This window comes from Apiospora kogelbergensis (assembly GCF_038363985.1).
Source record: "Apiospora kogelbergensis strain CBS 113332 chromosome Unknown utg000008l_segment0_segment0, whole genome shotgun sequence".
Lineage (NCBI taxonomy): Eukaryota > Fungi > Ascomycota > Sordariomycetes > Amphisphaeriales > Apiosporaceae > Apiospora > Apiospora kogelbergensis.
In genome coordinates this window covers 2,492,410-2,507,110 of record NW_027117425.1, presented here as the reverse complement: position 1 = coordinate 2,507,110, position 14,701 = coordinate 2,492,410, and the positions used below count along the sequence as shown (strand labels likewise).

The 14,701-nt window shown below is 53.6% G+C and overlaps 6 protein-coding genes across 6 annotated transcripts; 2 read left to right on the top strand and 4 right to left on the bottom strand.

The window, feature by feature from the left end:
• Positions 1-435: 435 nt before the first annotated feature.
• Positions 436-1,672, top strand: PG998_012742 (homoserine kinase; the record flags this gene model as incomplete). Its single annotated transcript, XM_066879558.1, has 3 exons — positions 436-856; positions 924-1,451; positions 1,560-1,672. The coding sequence occupies 3 exons, from the start codon at positions 436-438 to the stop codon at positions 1,670-1,672; spliced, it is 1,062 nt and encodes a 353-aa protein (XP_066725942.1).
• A 1,634-nt stretch (positions 1,673-3,306) lies between these two features.
• Positions 3,307-4,227, bottom strand: PG998_012741 (uncharacterized protein; the record flags this gene model as incomplete). Its single annotated transcript, XM_066879557.1, has 1 exon — positions 3,307-4,227. One exon carries the CDS (start codon positions 4,225-4,227, stop codon positions 3,307-3,309), a length of 921 nt encoding a protein of 306 aa, XP_066725941.1.
• A 797-nt stretch (positions 4,228-5,024) lies between these two features.
• On the top strand, positions 5,025-6,104 carry PG998_012740 (dihydrodipicolinate synthase; the record flags this gene model as incomplete). The annotated part of the gene is made up of 2 exons (XM_066879556.1): positions 5,025-5,476; positions 5,561-6,104. The coding sequence occupies 2 exons, from the start codon at positions 5,025-5,027 to the stop codon at positions 6,102-6,104; spliced, it is 996 nt and encodes a 331-aa protein (XP_066725940.1).
• Positions 6,105-6,630: 526 nt separating this feature from the next.
• Positions 6,631-8,997, bottom strand: PG998_012739 (uncharacterized protein; the record flags this gene model as incomplete). Its single annotated transcript, XM_066879555.1, has 1 exon — positions 6,631-8,997. The coding sequence occupies one exon, from the start codon at positions 8,995-8,997 to the stop codon at positions 6,631-6,633; it is 2,367 nt and encodes a 788-aa protein (XP_066725939.1).
• A 1,800-nt stretch (positions 8,998-10,797) lies between these two features.
• PG998_012738 (endo-beta-1-4-glucanase D) lies at positions 10,798-12,047 on the bottom strand (the record flags this gene model as incomplete). Its single annotated transcript, XM_066879554.1, has 4 exons — positions 10,798-11,202; positions 11,268-11,360; positions 11,421-11,598; positions 11,677-12,047. The coding sequence occupies 4 exons, from the start codon at positions 12,045-12,047 to the stop codon at positions 10,798-10,800; spliced, it is 1,047 nt and encodes a 348-aa protein (XP_066725938.1).
• A 1,169-nt stretch (positions 12,048-13,216) lies between these two features.
• PG998_012737 (uncharacterized protein) lies at positions 13,217-14,375 on the bottom strand (the record flags this gene model as incomplete). Its single annotated transcript, XM_066879553.1, has 4 exons — positions 13,217-13,311; positions 13,376-14,048; positions 14,117-14,238; positions 14,300-14,375. The coding sequence occupies 4 exons, from the start codon at positions 14,373-14,375 to the stop codon at positions 13,217-13,219; spliced, it is 966 nt and encodes a 321-aa protein (XP_066725937.1).
• Between the last annotated feature and the right edge of the window lie 326 nt (positions 14,376-14,701).

Sequence of the window (14,701 nt, the reverse complement as noted above, 5' to 3'; positions counted from 1 at the left end):
TCCGCCTCTGAATACTTTCTATACCACGTAGCGCAGTTCGATACGCCCTTCTATGGGGAATTCCGGCCGTAGTAGCGCAGAAATAAGGGATCATCGGGATCTGGCACGATGAAGATTGAATCCCAGGACCCCCACATACTGGTAGGGCTGAGCGAGAGTCTAACGACTTTTCTTCTCACCCCCACCTTTCTCGATTTTGCTTGTCCCGCCCGAAGTCGGCAACATTTCGAGGACGTAGGAACACACTAATCACCTGTGAGTAACAGTACATGGTTCGATTGCTTGTTGGTTGGCTACGATCTTCTTCAAGTTAGACTATCTCCGAGACGTATTTCTTCTTCCGCTTTGCTTCTGAACCTTCCTCCGACTATTCGGATCCCGGCCTGCTTGCCTGTGTGTGTGTGTGTGTGTGTTTGCATTGCAGACTGCGACAAAATGGAGACCTTCACCATCCGAGCCCCCTGCTCGTCAGCCAACATCGGCCCTGGCTTCGACGTCATTGGACTGGCCCTGTCCATCTACCTCGAGCTGACCGTCACCATTGACCGGTCCAAGACCGCTTCGGAGGAACCCCTGAACTGCAAAATCACCTACGAGGGTCAGGGCGCTGAGACCGGCGAGGTGCCGCTTGACCCCTCGGCCAACCTGCTCACTCGGGTGGCCCTCTACGTGCTGCGATGCCATGGCCAGCGGGCTTTCCCAGTAGAGACCCATGTGCATATCAACAACCCCATTCCTCTCGGAGGTGGACTGGGCTCTTCCGGTGCCGCAGTGGTGGCTGGTGTGCTGCTAGGCAATGCGGTGGGAAAATTGAACTTGACACATGAGCGGCTATTTGACTTCTGTCTCATGATTGGTGCGTTGCCCGAAAACGACGTCTGATTGATTTAGACAATACGCGGTTGACTAACAAGTATCCGTAGAACGTCATCCCGACAACGTCGGCGCCGCACTCTTTGGCGGCTTCGTCGGCACCTACCTCAAGCCCTTGACGCCCGAGGACGTGGCCCGTGTCGAGATCCCCCTGAGCGAGGTCCTGCCGGCGCCGGCCGGCGGCGAAGACACGGGCAAGAGCCCGCCCGTGCCGCCGTTCGGCATCGGCCACCACATCAAGTTCCCCTGGTCCAAGGAGATCAAGGCCATCGCCATCATGCCGGCGTTCGAGGTGCCCACCGCCAAGGCCCGCGAGGTCTTGCCCACGCACTACCCGCGCCAGGACGTCACCTTCAACTTGCAGCGCATCGCCCTCCTGCCCGTCGCCCTCGGCCAGTCCCCGCCCGACCCGGACATGATCTACCTCGCCATGCAGGATAAGCTGCACCAGCAGTACCGCCAGACCCTTATTCCGGGTCTCGGCGATATCATCGCATCCATGTCCCCTTCCACCCAGCCGGGTCTGCTCGGCGTGTGCCTTTCGGGCGCTGGCCCCACCATTCTGGCCCTTGCTACCAGTAAGTTGACACTTGCCACATTCCCGACAGCTTCCAAGCATCGCGATTGGGCACACATGAATCGGGAAAAGGAAACCATGAGACGCGTACTAATTACCGAATTTCTAGGCAACTTCGAAGAGATTGCCGACAGGATCATTGCGAGGTTCAAGCAGGAGAACATCGAGTGCAAGTGGAAAGTATTGGAACCCGCCGAGGGCGCCAAGGTCATCCAAGGCTAAGTACTCAACGATATCACATTATCACGATTGCATATATAAACTGAATAGAGTCGATCTACAAATTTCATTCTGGTAATATGCCGAGTACTAAACTTAAATATGTTCTGACATGGCGGCTCATCCCTCTTTGCTCACATCATCATGCAGACTGACTTACCTCTCCGGCGCCTCCTTAACCCATACCCGGAGGTGTCATAGTTCCATCTGCGGCGGCCAATGTATTCTGCCTGGCCTGAGGCACCCCCGGAGAGGTACCGCATGACACCCAGCTGTGCTCTGGTATACGAGTTTCGCCGGCGGCGGTGGCTATGGTGAGAGCCATTGGATTGATAGCTACCCGCTTGATTGTTATTAGGTTGATGACCGCTGGATTGGTGAGTACTAGATCCATGGGTACTCGATCGATGGTTATTGGATCGACGGCGTCTATATTTGCGTCGATAGCCTGGTGGCATAACTAAGATTATACATGCGGCAAGTCGAGCTTCGGAATATTGAATACAACAGGTGTTTCTCTATTACTCTTTTCCTTTTGTGTTTAGTATTGTTGAAGTATCTCTGGGTTTGCTAGTTGCGTCTTGACCTCGGTTTATAAAGACCCTGTGGCTAGACTAGAGAAGAAAAGAAGCGGGTGTGGCGTGCCAGGTCATTCATTATACAATTGACCTCGCTCAGGCGCCTTGACATCCCGTTCCCAGATGTGTCGTAATTGGTTCAGTGGCCGTCATGGCGTCGATATGTGTGCGCGCGCCGCCTCCACCGAAGAATGCCATGGAATTCATTCCATCATTGTTATAAACCGCTTGCTGATGGTGTTGTCCATTCCCGTGATACTCGCGGTGTCCGCAGTAGCTATATTGCTCAAGGTGGCTATGGTTGAAGCAGATGTACTAACAACTGGCTCGCGCCATCTTTACGGCTATATGATCGATACGGTATTAGGTCTCGTATGTGTCGTGACTGTGTGACTAGTTTCATCAGCTTACATGACGAACTGACAGGATTCGTTGCCCGACGTTGCTGTCTTTTTTGGCTTTGGCCCTGGTGCGAATCGGAAGCCGAAAAGCGAAAAAGACAAGAATGGAGTTCGAAATAAAAGGGGCGACCAATCCACATGGTCATAGTAAAAGAAAACGGGCTTGCAGTCTCTTACGCAATTGATCAAAGTTTTTACAGACGATGCGTGAAATATAGCATCATTCATTTAGCAAATCAATCATTGTGAAATGGTATTTTGCGAAAAGCAGCCCTCTCGAGATCCGGCGGATGAGTAGAAAGATATACTTACTACCTGTGTACAAGCCTGAAACTTATATGGAAAAACGGTAGCTACAGCGGGCGTTACAGCGACTTTAGTGAGCATGAACCCTCCCTAGCGCCGCTACCAACCGCCCAAACCATCTACGACAGGGGCGCTACAACAAGCATTGCCACACACACCTTAGATAATGCTGCGCGTTAATAACGTATCAAGTGTATCCTGAAATATTATATGTTATTATGGATAGAAACAACTTCATACATACATCAATTCATAACATTCAACATTAATTTGATTGCGAAGCCGACCAGCTTTCTCACGGTCTATGCTATGTAGCACGTCGCATGCATCGGACCCCATTCGTGCACGCTAATTAGACCTCTAAGTTACCATTCTCACCCTTCCTCAGCTTATACAAGAGATCCGTTCGGATGGTGTATTTCTGGCCCGCCACGACGCCGTCGCCAGAATGATATAGCCTGCGGTGCTGGAAGATCAAGACACGGCCCGCCTTGGGATTGATTTCGAGCCGGCGCTCCTCATCGTTGGACAGGAACAATGTGGCGCCGCCCTCGAGCTCCGTCTTGTCCTTGTTCTTGTCGCTGACTTCGACCTTGGCGTCGTTGAGGTAGATATGCACGGTGTAGTGGGTGCGGTAGACGGTCCCGTCGCTCTCGTCCTTGTAGCCGTACGGGCCGTCGCAGTGGGCGGCAAAGAACTGGCCGGGCCCGTACTTGAGGCAGCGCATGCGCTTGTTGACGGCGTGGAAGTCCCACCACGTGGCCGCCTTGCCCTGCCGCGTGACACCCAGCAGCTCCTCGCCCGTGACGGTGCCGAGCTTGTCCATGACGCCGGGCACCTGCGCGACGCGCGCCCAGATGCGGTCGACGACGTCCTGCTGGTCCCAGATGATGCGGTCGCTGTTGCGGTAGCTCGCCTCGAGCACCTCGTAGCCGTTGCCGACGTTGACCAGGGCCGGCCGCCAGGGGCTGCCCTCGGGCGTCTTGTCCTCGTCCCGCACGCTCGACTCGGCCAGCTCGAGCAGCGTCGCGCACTCGGCCGGCGTGAGCACGTTGTCCAGCACCGCGGCGTAGCAGGGCGCGTACTGCGGCAGGGCCGTCTCCTTGAAGTCGATGACCTTGTAGCTGATGGAGTCCGCGGTGTGGTGCTTGTTCCTCAGGAAGTCGTCGGGGATCGCGACTTCTCTCGATTCGTAAGAGGTTTGGACAGGCCCTGACTGAGTCGACTCCTTCTTCTGCGCCTTCGGCTGCTGTTTACGCGAAGTGCCTGACATTGTTCTCAGCTGCGAATGATTGTTGCTGGATCGTGTTATATGAAAAGAAACCCGAAGACTACTGCCAAATGCGTGACGACCAAGTCTTGAATATATCATAAAGAGATGTAAGTCTTTGATTGTTATTGATATTAATGTTATTTCCTAGTGCTGAGTCACTGGTTTTATAACAGAGTGCTGCCTAAAACTAAAACAACAATGGTCCAAGCAGTGAGGCACAGCTTGCAAATCCCTGAGTAAGCTGCAACATGGACTTTCCCTACCTGAAGTCATGAATATTCTACACTTAGCTACCTAGCCGTTAGTGTAATAAGGATCAGATGGAAGGCACGTATGGAGGGTTTTGACAGATGCCTTGCGAATCTGTTTGGCCGTTGTCATTCGACGAGGTCATGCTAAATGGAATATCCTTACTGCAGATCCGGGCGCAGGCATATGTACAGTAGGTACTAATTGGAGGGGTCCAGAAGCATTCAAAGACGGCTGTTATTTTAGCGCTGAATGGCTGGAGAGTCCAGGACCGTTGCCCGAAGAAAATCAAGTCGGCCGCGCCCCGACAAAACCTTCGCTGCAAGGTCGCTGCAATGCTGCCCCGAAATACCGACCTCATTCCTCGGTAGTCGGTTGCGGGCCTCATTTGCCTTGAAGAACCCCGCGCAAGCACCCGAAATCATAAATAGGGTATCTGAGCATTTGATGGTAGAGGATGAAATCATCGCGTGGAGTTATTCATTCATCTGATCAATTTTCACAGTCTTGAGTTTCTTCTTGTGTGTTGTGTTGTCAAATCATCAGCCATGGCGCCAGTTCCTCCTGCCGGCATCTACGTGCCGGTACCCACCTTCTTCCAGTCCAAGAAGTCAGCAAGCTACAACGCCGTCGCCTCGCCGTACGACGCCGAAACTCAGGCCGCCCACTCGATTTACTTGGCCAAAGCCGGCATCAAGGGGCTCGTCGTCCTGGGCAGCACGGGCGAGGCCATCCACCTCACAAACCAGGAGCGCTCCGAGATATTGTCGAGCGTGCGGAAGGCCCTTGACGGCGCCGGCTTCAAAGACTATCCCATCATCGCGGGCACGGCGACGCAGAATGTGGGGGAGACCGTTTCCCAATTGACGAGCGCGAAGGAGGCCGGCGCCCAGTGGGGTCTGTGTCTCGTCCCGGGCTTCTTCGCCGGCGCCAGCACGCAGGAGGGTATCATCCAATGGTTTACTGCCGTCGCGGATAAAAGTCCAATTCCTATCCTGATGTAGGTCCATTCACACTACATACATGGAGTTCCCAATGAAAGAGCGATATCAGTTCACAACCTGCCTACTAACACCACTATTAGTTACCACTACCCGGGAGTTTCCAACAACGTCAAAGTCGTCCCCTCAACTTTCGCGACACTATCCAAGCATCCCAACATCGTCGGTTGCAAACTCTCGCATGGCGACATGTCGTACCACGCTCAAGTTGCGTCCAGCCCGCATATCGACCACGCGCAGTTCCAGACCTTCTCCGGGCTGGGCCAGCAGCTGCTTCCCGTGGTCGCCGTGGGCGGCGCGGGTGCCATCGACGGGTGCGCGGGCTTCTTCCCCAAGACGGTCACCGCTTTGTACGCCCTCTCCGTCAAGACCACTGGTGTCACCGAGGATGAGGTTCGCCGCCGCCGCGAGCTCCAGTACAAGGTCAGTCGCATGGAGGAGCTCATCGTGCAGACGGGCACCGTGGGCATCAAGGAGGCCATCAGCCGGCTCCGCGGGTTCGGTGACCCCGACGGGACGCGCTTGCCCTTGGTTGGGGGCTGCCGGGTGGCGATGCGGCGTGGTCTCAGTGGAAGGAGTGTATCGATGCGATGGAGGCGGAGGAGAACAGTCTGTGAGATTACTTGATACAGAATACGGAAAAGAATAGAAACTGCATGGGTCCTATTTCGGGCAACAACAATGCTTCGATGGGTGTCACTGAGGTTGCATTTATAAGTTGAGATCCCCTATTTGAAGTTAGGTTTAATCAAGGTTAGGTTCTTAGCCCATTGTCTAGTTACTCCTGATCCTTCTTACCTGTTGGGACAAATCCAACAAACAAAGTTAATGCCTAAAACAAGGGTAGGCTTTGAATATTACATGCACGTTATTTTACTGTAGCTTGAAGAAGTCAGATTGAGATGCTCCCAACTCCGCTATAAGGAATACTTGTTGTACCGACGCCTAATGTGTCGTTATATGCTCCACGCTATACCAAGCTCAATTAGTAGAGAGACTTTTAACATGACAATGATCTTCGTCACGGGCGTAAGGGGTCAATAATATTAATGACCCATGTATAGCCAACACCATTCGATTAAGCCGCGATATATATAAACTCCTATTTAACAACGATACCCACCCGTATTGCAATATACAAAGTTTAACCCCTTTAAACTATATAGGAAGGTGTTTCCCCAGAAGTTGACCGTTTCGTCTCCTCCTGCTGTTCATCCCCTTCAGCTTGTGCGCCCTGAGTCTCAGGCACAATCGTCTCCGGTGAAGGAACCCCCGGCTCCTGCGTCAAAGTGAGCCCTGGGATCTGACTGGCCGCTGTTTCAGTAGTTACAGTAGCCGACCTCGAAATTGCTCCGGCGGCAGCGGCAGATGCAGGAGCGACCTGTGATTCAGGGAGGCCACCGAGGAGCGGCAACGCGGGGTCGTACTCATCTTCCGCGGCAGCGAGAGCACTGGGACTCGGCTCCTCCCCGGAAAGATGCTGTCGCTTTGCAGGAGGCTCAATCTGGGTGGGGCTGTAGTCGTCGTAGTTGTCCTCGACGCTCAGCTTCCGCTTCGCGCTCTCGGTCAGCAAAGGCGACGACGGCCTGCTGGGGCCGGGGCCGGGGCCGGGGCTGGGCATGGGTGTGGCAGGTGCCTCGGCGCTCCCTTCAGCAAGAGACTGGGGTGTAGGTGGGCTGAGGAACCCCATGGGCGCTTCGGGTCGGGGTTGGGAGTCGGGGCTCGGCGCATCGCTGCGCTCGAACTCTTCGCGCTGTTCGTCATCGTGTTCTCCTCCATATTGGGATGGGCTGCTACAAAGATATAAGTCACTCCAGAATATTTGAGGGCTTGGGGTGTAGTAAACAAACCTATCCTGTGTGGCGTTTGGGGAGGCTGGAGATGCGCCGTTGTTGGTGCTGTAGTCTTCGGCCTCGATCGTGGCTTCGATATCCGATGGGGACGAGGCTGCAAAGTGCTCCTTCTCCTCTCCACGGACAATGGTGGGTGTTTCTACGTTGACCTCGAAATAGTCCGCCCCTGTGTTCAGGGTCAGGGGAGTATCTTGCAACGGTGGCTGCAGATCCAGCCTGTTAGCTAAGTAACGTGCAGCGGCCGACGGGGGCCGAGGAATCTCGTTGGGCCACTGGGGTCCGTGAAATACAGGTGTTTCAATAATCATATCATCCTCGCGCTCATCTTTTTCGTGTTTTGTCTCGCCGTCGTCTCCGAGATGGATGTCACTAGCAGCACTCCGGCCATCATCACAAGGCTCCTCTTTACCCGATAGGTCGATTTTGTCGTCGGCGCCAACGTCTTTCATCTCCACGTCATAAGAGGAAGCTCTAACTAACGTCGGCTTTTCCTTTTGCTGCTGCTGCTTTTCCTCCGCTTCGTTGTCAGTTTCGTCCCCACCAACAATCTCAATCAAGGCCTTTTCGACATCCAATCTGTGATCCTTCTCCTCCTCGACGTCCGAATCAACAGACCCCAACGACCCTGTTTCCATGTCCGAATCATTAGACTCTGACGACGAGCGGCCAGTCTCTTGTTTGCCCTCATTGACGCGAGGCCCCGACGAATACTCCGATATATCGCGCGGCGTATGCAACTTGTACCGCACCAGCGCACTCGGGTCCTCCTTGCCGTTCTTGGGCCCCTTGATCAGCGAAAGCGTGACGCGCGGCGTGAACCCCATGTAGCGCCGGAGCTGCTGGGCCGCGGCGCCGACCATATCGCCGCGGGCCTTCTCGAGATTGGTCCAGGCGCATGTGGGCTTCCACATGGCCTCGGGGCAGTACGTGCGGCCCGTGTAGAACAGGTCGACCAGCCGGCGCGTGAGCTGCTCGAACAGGACGTACGCCCGGAGGCCCGAGCTCCACTCCGCGTCGGCCGGCCGCGCCCGCGGCACCCACAGCTCGCGCTCGTGCTCGGCCCGGTCGTCGATGTTGGCCAGCACGGGCCGCAGGAACTCGGCCATGCGCGCGCGCACGTTGGCCACGCGGCGCCGCGAGTCGTCTCCCGTGTCGGGGTCGACGTAGATGGAGCTGCCGACGGCCGTGAACGGGGCGTTCTGCCCCTCGCCGTTGTTCGGATCGTACTTCTTCGTCAGGTGCAGGATGACGGTGACGAAATGGTTGTCTTTGGTATCGACCTGCTGGATGTAGTACTCATTCTTGAGGATAGTTTCGTACGTGCCCTGGAAGGACTTCCGGTGCTCCTCCAGATACTGCTGGTACCCCTCGGTATCGGACCTATCGACCTCTTCCGGGAACAGGTCGAAGTCGTCCGGTCCGAGCCACGCCATGAGCCCTTGAACCTTGCTAGGAAGGTGGTCGTAGATGTACTCGAGGGAGCTGGTGAGACTTGTCGAGGTGATCGGCTCTTCGAAGTGCGTCTGCAGCAGGTTGAGTCCCCTCAGGGCGTTCCTGGCAAATTTGGTTTCCGACTCATCAGGGATAGACATTTCCTTCGGGCCCCTCGCGGGGAACGGCAATATTCCATCCTCCAGGACGGAAGTCCTAGTAATATTCACCGACATCTTGGTTTTTAAGAGGCCGACTAATGTTCGGGGATACGTGTGATAAGATGTAACTTTCTCCTATCTCGGTGTGTTCGATACTCCAAGCTTTCCAACGAGTGTGATTCAAGTCAGCTTTCACTGCTTTATTATATACAGCAGCAAGTGGGCAGGGTCGTAGTAACGAGAATTTCCATCGTGAAAGTTGTGGTGGTCAGGATTTGTCTAAGACAGGTTGAATAAAGACCTGACCGATCCGGCAGATGTGCTATTCTTCATGACCCTCTTTGTCCGAATACAACGTAGTCGAGCAAAAGTCCTTGTTCATTGATGGGCAAAGCCTGACCTGAATGCATATCAAAGAAGAAGGAAAGGCCTCATCAGCAACGTATGAGCCTCCAAGTGGCCACTATTTTACCCAACTCCAATGAACAATCACTTTGTATTACATCTGTGTCTCGGGGCGTCAAATATGATGATATAATTCTCAAAAGCATCTCTTCCGTTGAATGCTCTGATTATATTGAATACAGTTAACTTTCATACCTTAGCCATTCTTCCAGCTTTACACGCTTTATCTGGGGCTTCCACGTCTGTGATAGTGTCTATAATTTGTGTGTGTATCAAGCTGATCGCTGGCCACTCGGATGCTCACAGAAACAGCCAACCGTGTGTTTATTGTTACTCTGTTCATATTCTATTCCACTGTGAATGGCGAGTGCATGAAACCGTCCTCTCGTCTTCGAACGTTTGTGCACCATGTTCTACAATCAGAATCTCATGCCCCGTGGCCAAATAAGGTCGAAACAAAATGGTTTACAGAGAAAGGGGTGATTGCTAGGTGATAAGCTACTGGGGGACGGGAAGGCCTGTGAGCTTCTGCATAAGTAGCCCATTAGCGAATCAGGCTTGTAACTGGCAAGAGGTATCAAGCCTGGAGGAATACAGTACACCTACTTGGTCCTTTAGCCTAGTCGTAACGGGCACCTATGCCCCTAATGAAAAATAGGTAAACAGCCTGGCCAGCAATTGTTTCTTTTTTTGGAGGTTTTGACATCGATCCTGATTGTTCTCAATATTTTATCTTTTATCTTATTCACTGTTACCTTCGATATTCACGACACCTATGTTTATAATAAGATATGTCACACTACTGTGAGCCATCTTCATGCACATGAGATGGCATGTTTCCCCGATCCACCTCCCTCTTTGCCCTAACCTCTTGTTGTTTATCCCTTCATTTTTCATAATAATTTTCCACATTCCCCGTATTCATATTGTTGGCATACAATAGGACATGCTTCCACATTGTAAGCTATTCTCATAACTATGGTAGTCATTTACTGACGCAGTAGAGAAATCACCCCCGGGAAACATCCAACCTTATTTCCACATTTTATGGGCGCTTTGATGCCGTGGCTTCAATTTTTAGATCGGTTTCTTATTCAGAAACCACCGTCGCAAATAGTACATAAGAAATTAATTATAAGGATATAGATAGACTACAAAGCGGCGAGGACACCAAGAATGATATGGTATCTTGTGTCTGAAAAATGGTGGTTCACAATAGGCTAGACCAGCTTCAAAATGCTACTCAAGAGCACTTTTCTCACCACAATATCAACTCAAAAGCAAATGCCAATTATGACTCCCATGGACCCGAAGTAAACCTCGAGAACAGTCCCCGTCAATGGTATTCTATTCATTCAAAGCCTTCCCATACGAATACATATACTCTTCAAAGTAGCCAATGAAGCTCTAATTGCGCATCTCCTCATACTTCTATTCATTGCATTTCCTTCTTCTCTCCACCGCATTCTCCTATTGACACTGCGAGTAGTACTCGTTGCTAACGACGCACTTGAAGGAGCCGGAGCACGATGTGCACCCCTTGAAGTCCTTGCCGCCGCACTGACCCCACTGGGACACGGGGCTGCAATCGCCTCCCCTGCCCAGGGCTGGCCGTGGTAGTCGGGGATGCCGCCTTGGTAGACGTGACGATGGTAGTCGGGACGGGAGCGGGGTTGCCGGACCCGGGGTTGTTGTTGCCGGCGCCGCAGGTGAAGGGGTCGGGCCCTGGTGAGGAAGAGAACAGATTGTTAGTGGATACCCTTTCTGGTTGTGGGTTATGGTGGCTGGATAGAAGTGAGTGACGAGCTTACCAGGAATCACGTAGCTGCTGCTACCCATGGAGTAGATGTTGATCAACAAGCCTGGATCATTGGCCTGGAAGAAACACATGTGTCAGCGGTTGATAGCATATTGAGCATGATTGAGGAGTGTTTTCATACCTTGTAAATACCGGGGATGCTGTAGGTCTGTGGGGACGACGTGGCCTTCCCTCCCTTGATGTTGATCTGGGCACATTCCATCTGAAGTAGAGACTTCATGTAAGCAAGAGTGCTCAATGAGCAGAGCTATGTACGGGATAGACAGCGACTTACGTAGAGTTGCGCACCACCGGAAGAGCCGGCGGCGTGCAGGGCGATCATCTCGGCTCGCAGAAGGTACTGCCCGTCGGCAATACAGTCTGGAATCTTGATGGCGTGGAGACCGCCGTTATCGATAACCTTGGAGGTACCCCAGACGCCACCGTTGAGGCCATCTTGCTGGATCTTGAACCTGTGACGATGGGGAGCCAAGTCAGTTCTCGGCCCGTTGTTTGTAGTAGTCGCTGAAAAAGCGGTTGGTTCAACTTACCAACCATTACCAGGCCCCGCAGCCGACGTAGCGCTATCCACCTTCTTCAAGTAGGCCAGAGTCGGCCCCTTGTGCGAAGCATCCATGACGTCGTCGGCGCCCGAGGTCAGGGTGTGCCGCCAGACGGCGGTCACGGTGGAGCCGGCCTGGACGTCGATGATCTTGTCCGAGGGCGTCGTCGGGTTGGGTGGGCCGTTGCAGGCCAGCGAGTCCGAGGTCACGTCCTGGATCGGCCCGTCGTACGACGGCGTCCGGACCCCGTACGACACCGGGTGCCGCGTGCCGCCGCTCTCGAGCTGCACGAAGATGGTGTGGGCCGAGGCCAGCGAGGCGGCGCTGGCCGCGAGGCCGAGGAGGGCGTTGGTGCGCATCGTGAGTGGGTGTGCGGCGCGTTCGGGCGAGAGTCAGGGGAAGGCGAGCTACTGCACGGCGAATGGCGATGACTCTTTGGTCGACTTTGAATACTTCAAGCAGGAGTATTTCGAATGCCACAGCCAGAGAAACGTCCGTATGAAACACAAGCGAGCGCCGATCTCATAGTATAAATACCGCAGTCGCCTCAACCAAACACACGGCAAGTACGGGTGGGTGGTTGCATTGTCCGTCCCGGCAACCCACCTATCCCCACGCGTTATGTCCTCGTGAATCCGAGATTCCTCCAATTAGTACGCACAAAGCCATGCCCGAAGAGTGCTGGCCTCACGGACAAGCCCGTTTGCTGGTTCCGAGACGCTGTAACGGGGTGACAAGCCTGCAGGGCGGAGGCGGAGCGACGACTTCCGGCGGTCGGATTCGGAATGGTGTCACGGCACCACGCGAGCAAAACTCCGTCGCCAAGCGCCTCATACGACGACAAGACTGGGTTTATTCGGGCCACATGGAAGGCGCCGAGTTGAGAATGGCTAGGGGGTCTTGGAAACGGTGTGAGGATTGGTGTAAGACGGCATGCATTGAATGTGGGTGGCTGCTAGTCTTGGCATGTCGAATTATTCGGCGCCATATCCCGGATCTACATGCAAATTGATGCATTCGCTTGCTTTCCCTTTCGCTACCGAAATGCGACGTTCGCCGCCCTATAGTTAATGCTGCAAATTGAAGAAGTTGTGAAATTCGTTCTACCAATTCTGTTTCGCCATATATCTAACATCATTGGCTACTCCCCTATCCTTCTAGTGAGATAATGTACCCTAGACTCTTCAGAGCCTGAACAGCTCGACCACATAGCACACGCAACAACTAAATCCAGTGCACGTATGATGTCCCGAAAGCAAAAGCTAGTCCTATATCTCTTTTTCTTCGTCTTCTTCCTCCTCCTCCTCTTCTTCTACTGCAAATTCACTGCCACTCGAGCTCTCGCCGATTTCGTCGCCAACAGACCTTTGAGTATATTGCTCCATATCTTCTGGACAAATCCGACGGCAAAGCTCTTTAAGATCCCCAAAGACACTGTATCTGGGTAAGCCTCTATGGAAAGGGGGCACCGGGGCTGGAACTGAGATGTAATGATAGGCAAGGCAGTAGGAAAACGTAGTCAATGGACCTACTCTCGCCGATAGGTGCCACCTGGTATCAGGTAAGCCGCCGTCACGTTGAATCGAAGGGAATAAAGTAGATTTCGCGAGTCCCAGTCCTCCTCTGGTTGGATGGGGTTAGTGTGACACATCGTACTCAGTATAAGTAGACCAACAGATTGACTCACCGGGCTCGCTGGCGGGGAAGTGCCGTTTGTAGGTTCGTACATAAGTTCTGCCACTTAGTCGATGCCGAGGGGTGCGCCACTGGCCAAGCTCGTACTCGTTATGAGCGTAGAAAGCGCTGCCACCGAAGACGAATGGCTTCCCTGTTTCCATATCTGTCCCTGTATTGCCGTCCCACAGGTTCCCGTGGACCAGGCAGGGCTTGATACTGCGACCGTCGCTCTGCAGGGGGCCTAGCAGCCTGCCGACGCACTTGTCTAGGACCAAGCCGGCGTAGAATTCGTACTCGTCCCATGGTGGCAGTTTTTGCCGGCCCTGCTCGAGCACGTGTGCCAGCTGTTTGCGATAGAGCACCTCCCACGACTCCTCCCAGATGTCCGTCAGCTGCGGCGACTTGCTGTGGCAGGTCGTTGTGTGGAAGCCAAACTTGCCTGTTGGCGACACGGACCGTTTGTGTAGGTCAGCCAGCCACGCGGCGAATTGGAGAGGCTCTGGTGGCCGCTGGCCTACTTCGCGGAACTGAGCGAGCAGGAAATATTGATCTGGCCCCGGGGTAGATGTGTATTTCCCCCACGCTAGGGGTTCAGGGCAGAAGAATGGCAATACCTCGTGGATTGCCTTGTCCGATTCAAATTGGCCCTCTATCATTTGCCGGTCGCATTCGCCGCTGGTGACCTTTGGGTTCGTCAGCTGAGTCTCTCACGAGCCAACTCGTATAGACAACGTATCACGCTATGTAATACCTTCAGAAAGTAGGTAACTAGTCCGCCATCGGGAAGCCGGCACAACACTCTGGCCTGTCGAGCCCACAACCACTGCCCATACGCGTGTGCGGAAATGACCTCGGTTCCCGGGACCGGTAGAGCTGGGGTGCAAATGTAAGCCACAGCAAGTGTTTTAAAGGCCCAGCTCGCTGTACCACCTACACTTAAGACAGGCTTCGTCCAATTCGAAGTTGCCTTCGGTAAAAGTTGGACGGCGTCCAAAAGTTTGTGGAGACATAATCCTCGAGGAAAGATAGGCGCGTGGAAGGCGGAAAGATGGAGGGGCTTCTGAGTTTGTCTATTGGATCAAAAATGGATCTGAGCGATCAGCGAACTCGTCAAGTGTTCAGAAGGCCAGACGATGAGCCACAAGAGAAGGCTATGAACCTACCAGGCTCTCTTGGAGCCCCCTGTAATCCTAACATAGCCTGCAGAAACAGCCCCAACTCTGCATGCTAGAAAGCCCCCCTTCCATAAATATCTGTTTCAGGCTCTCATATGTACAGCCTGTCAGCCTGGTAAAGTACCTTAGCAGCGCGCACGTCTTCGCATATGTGGCATTCC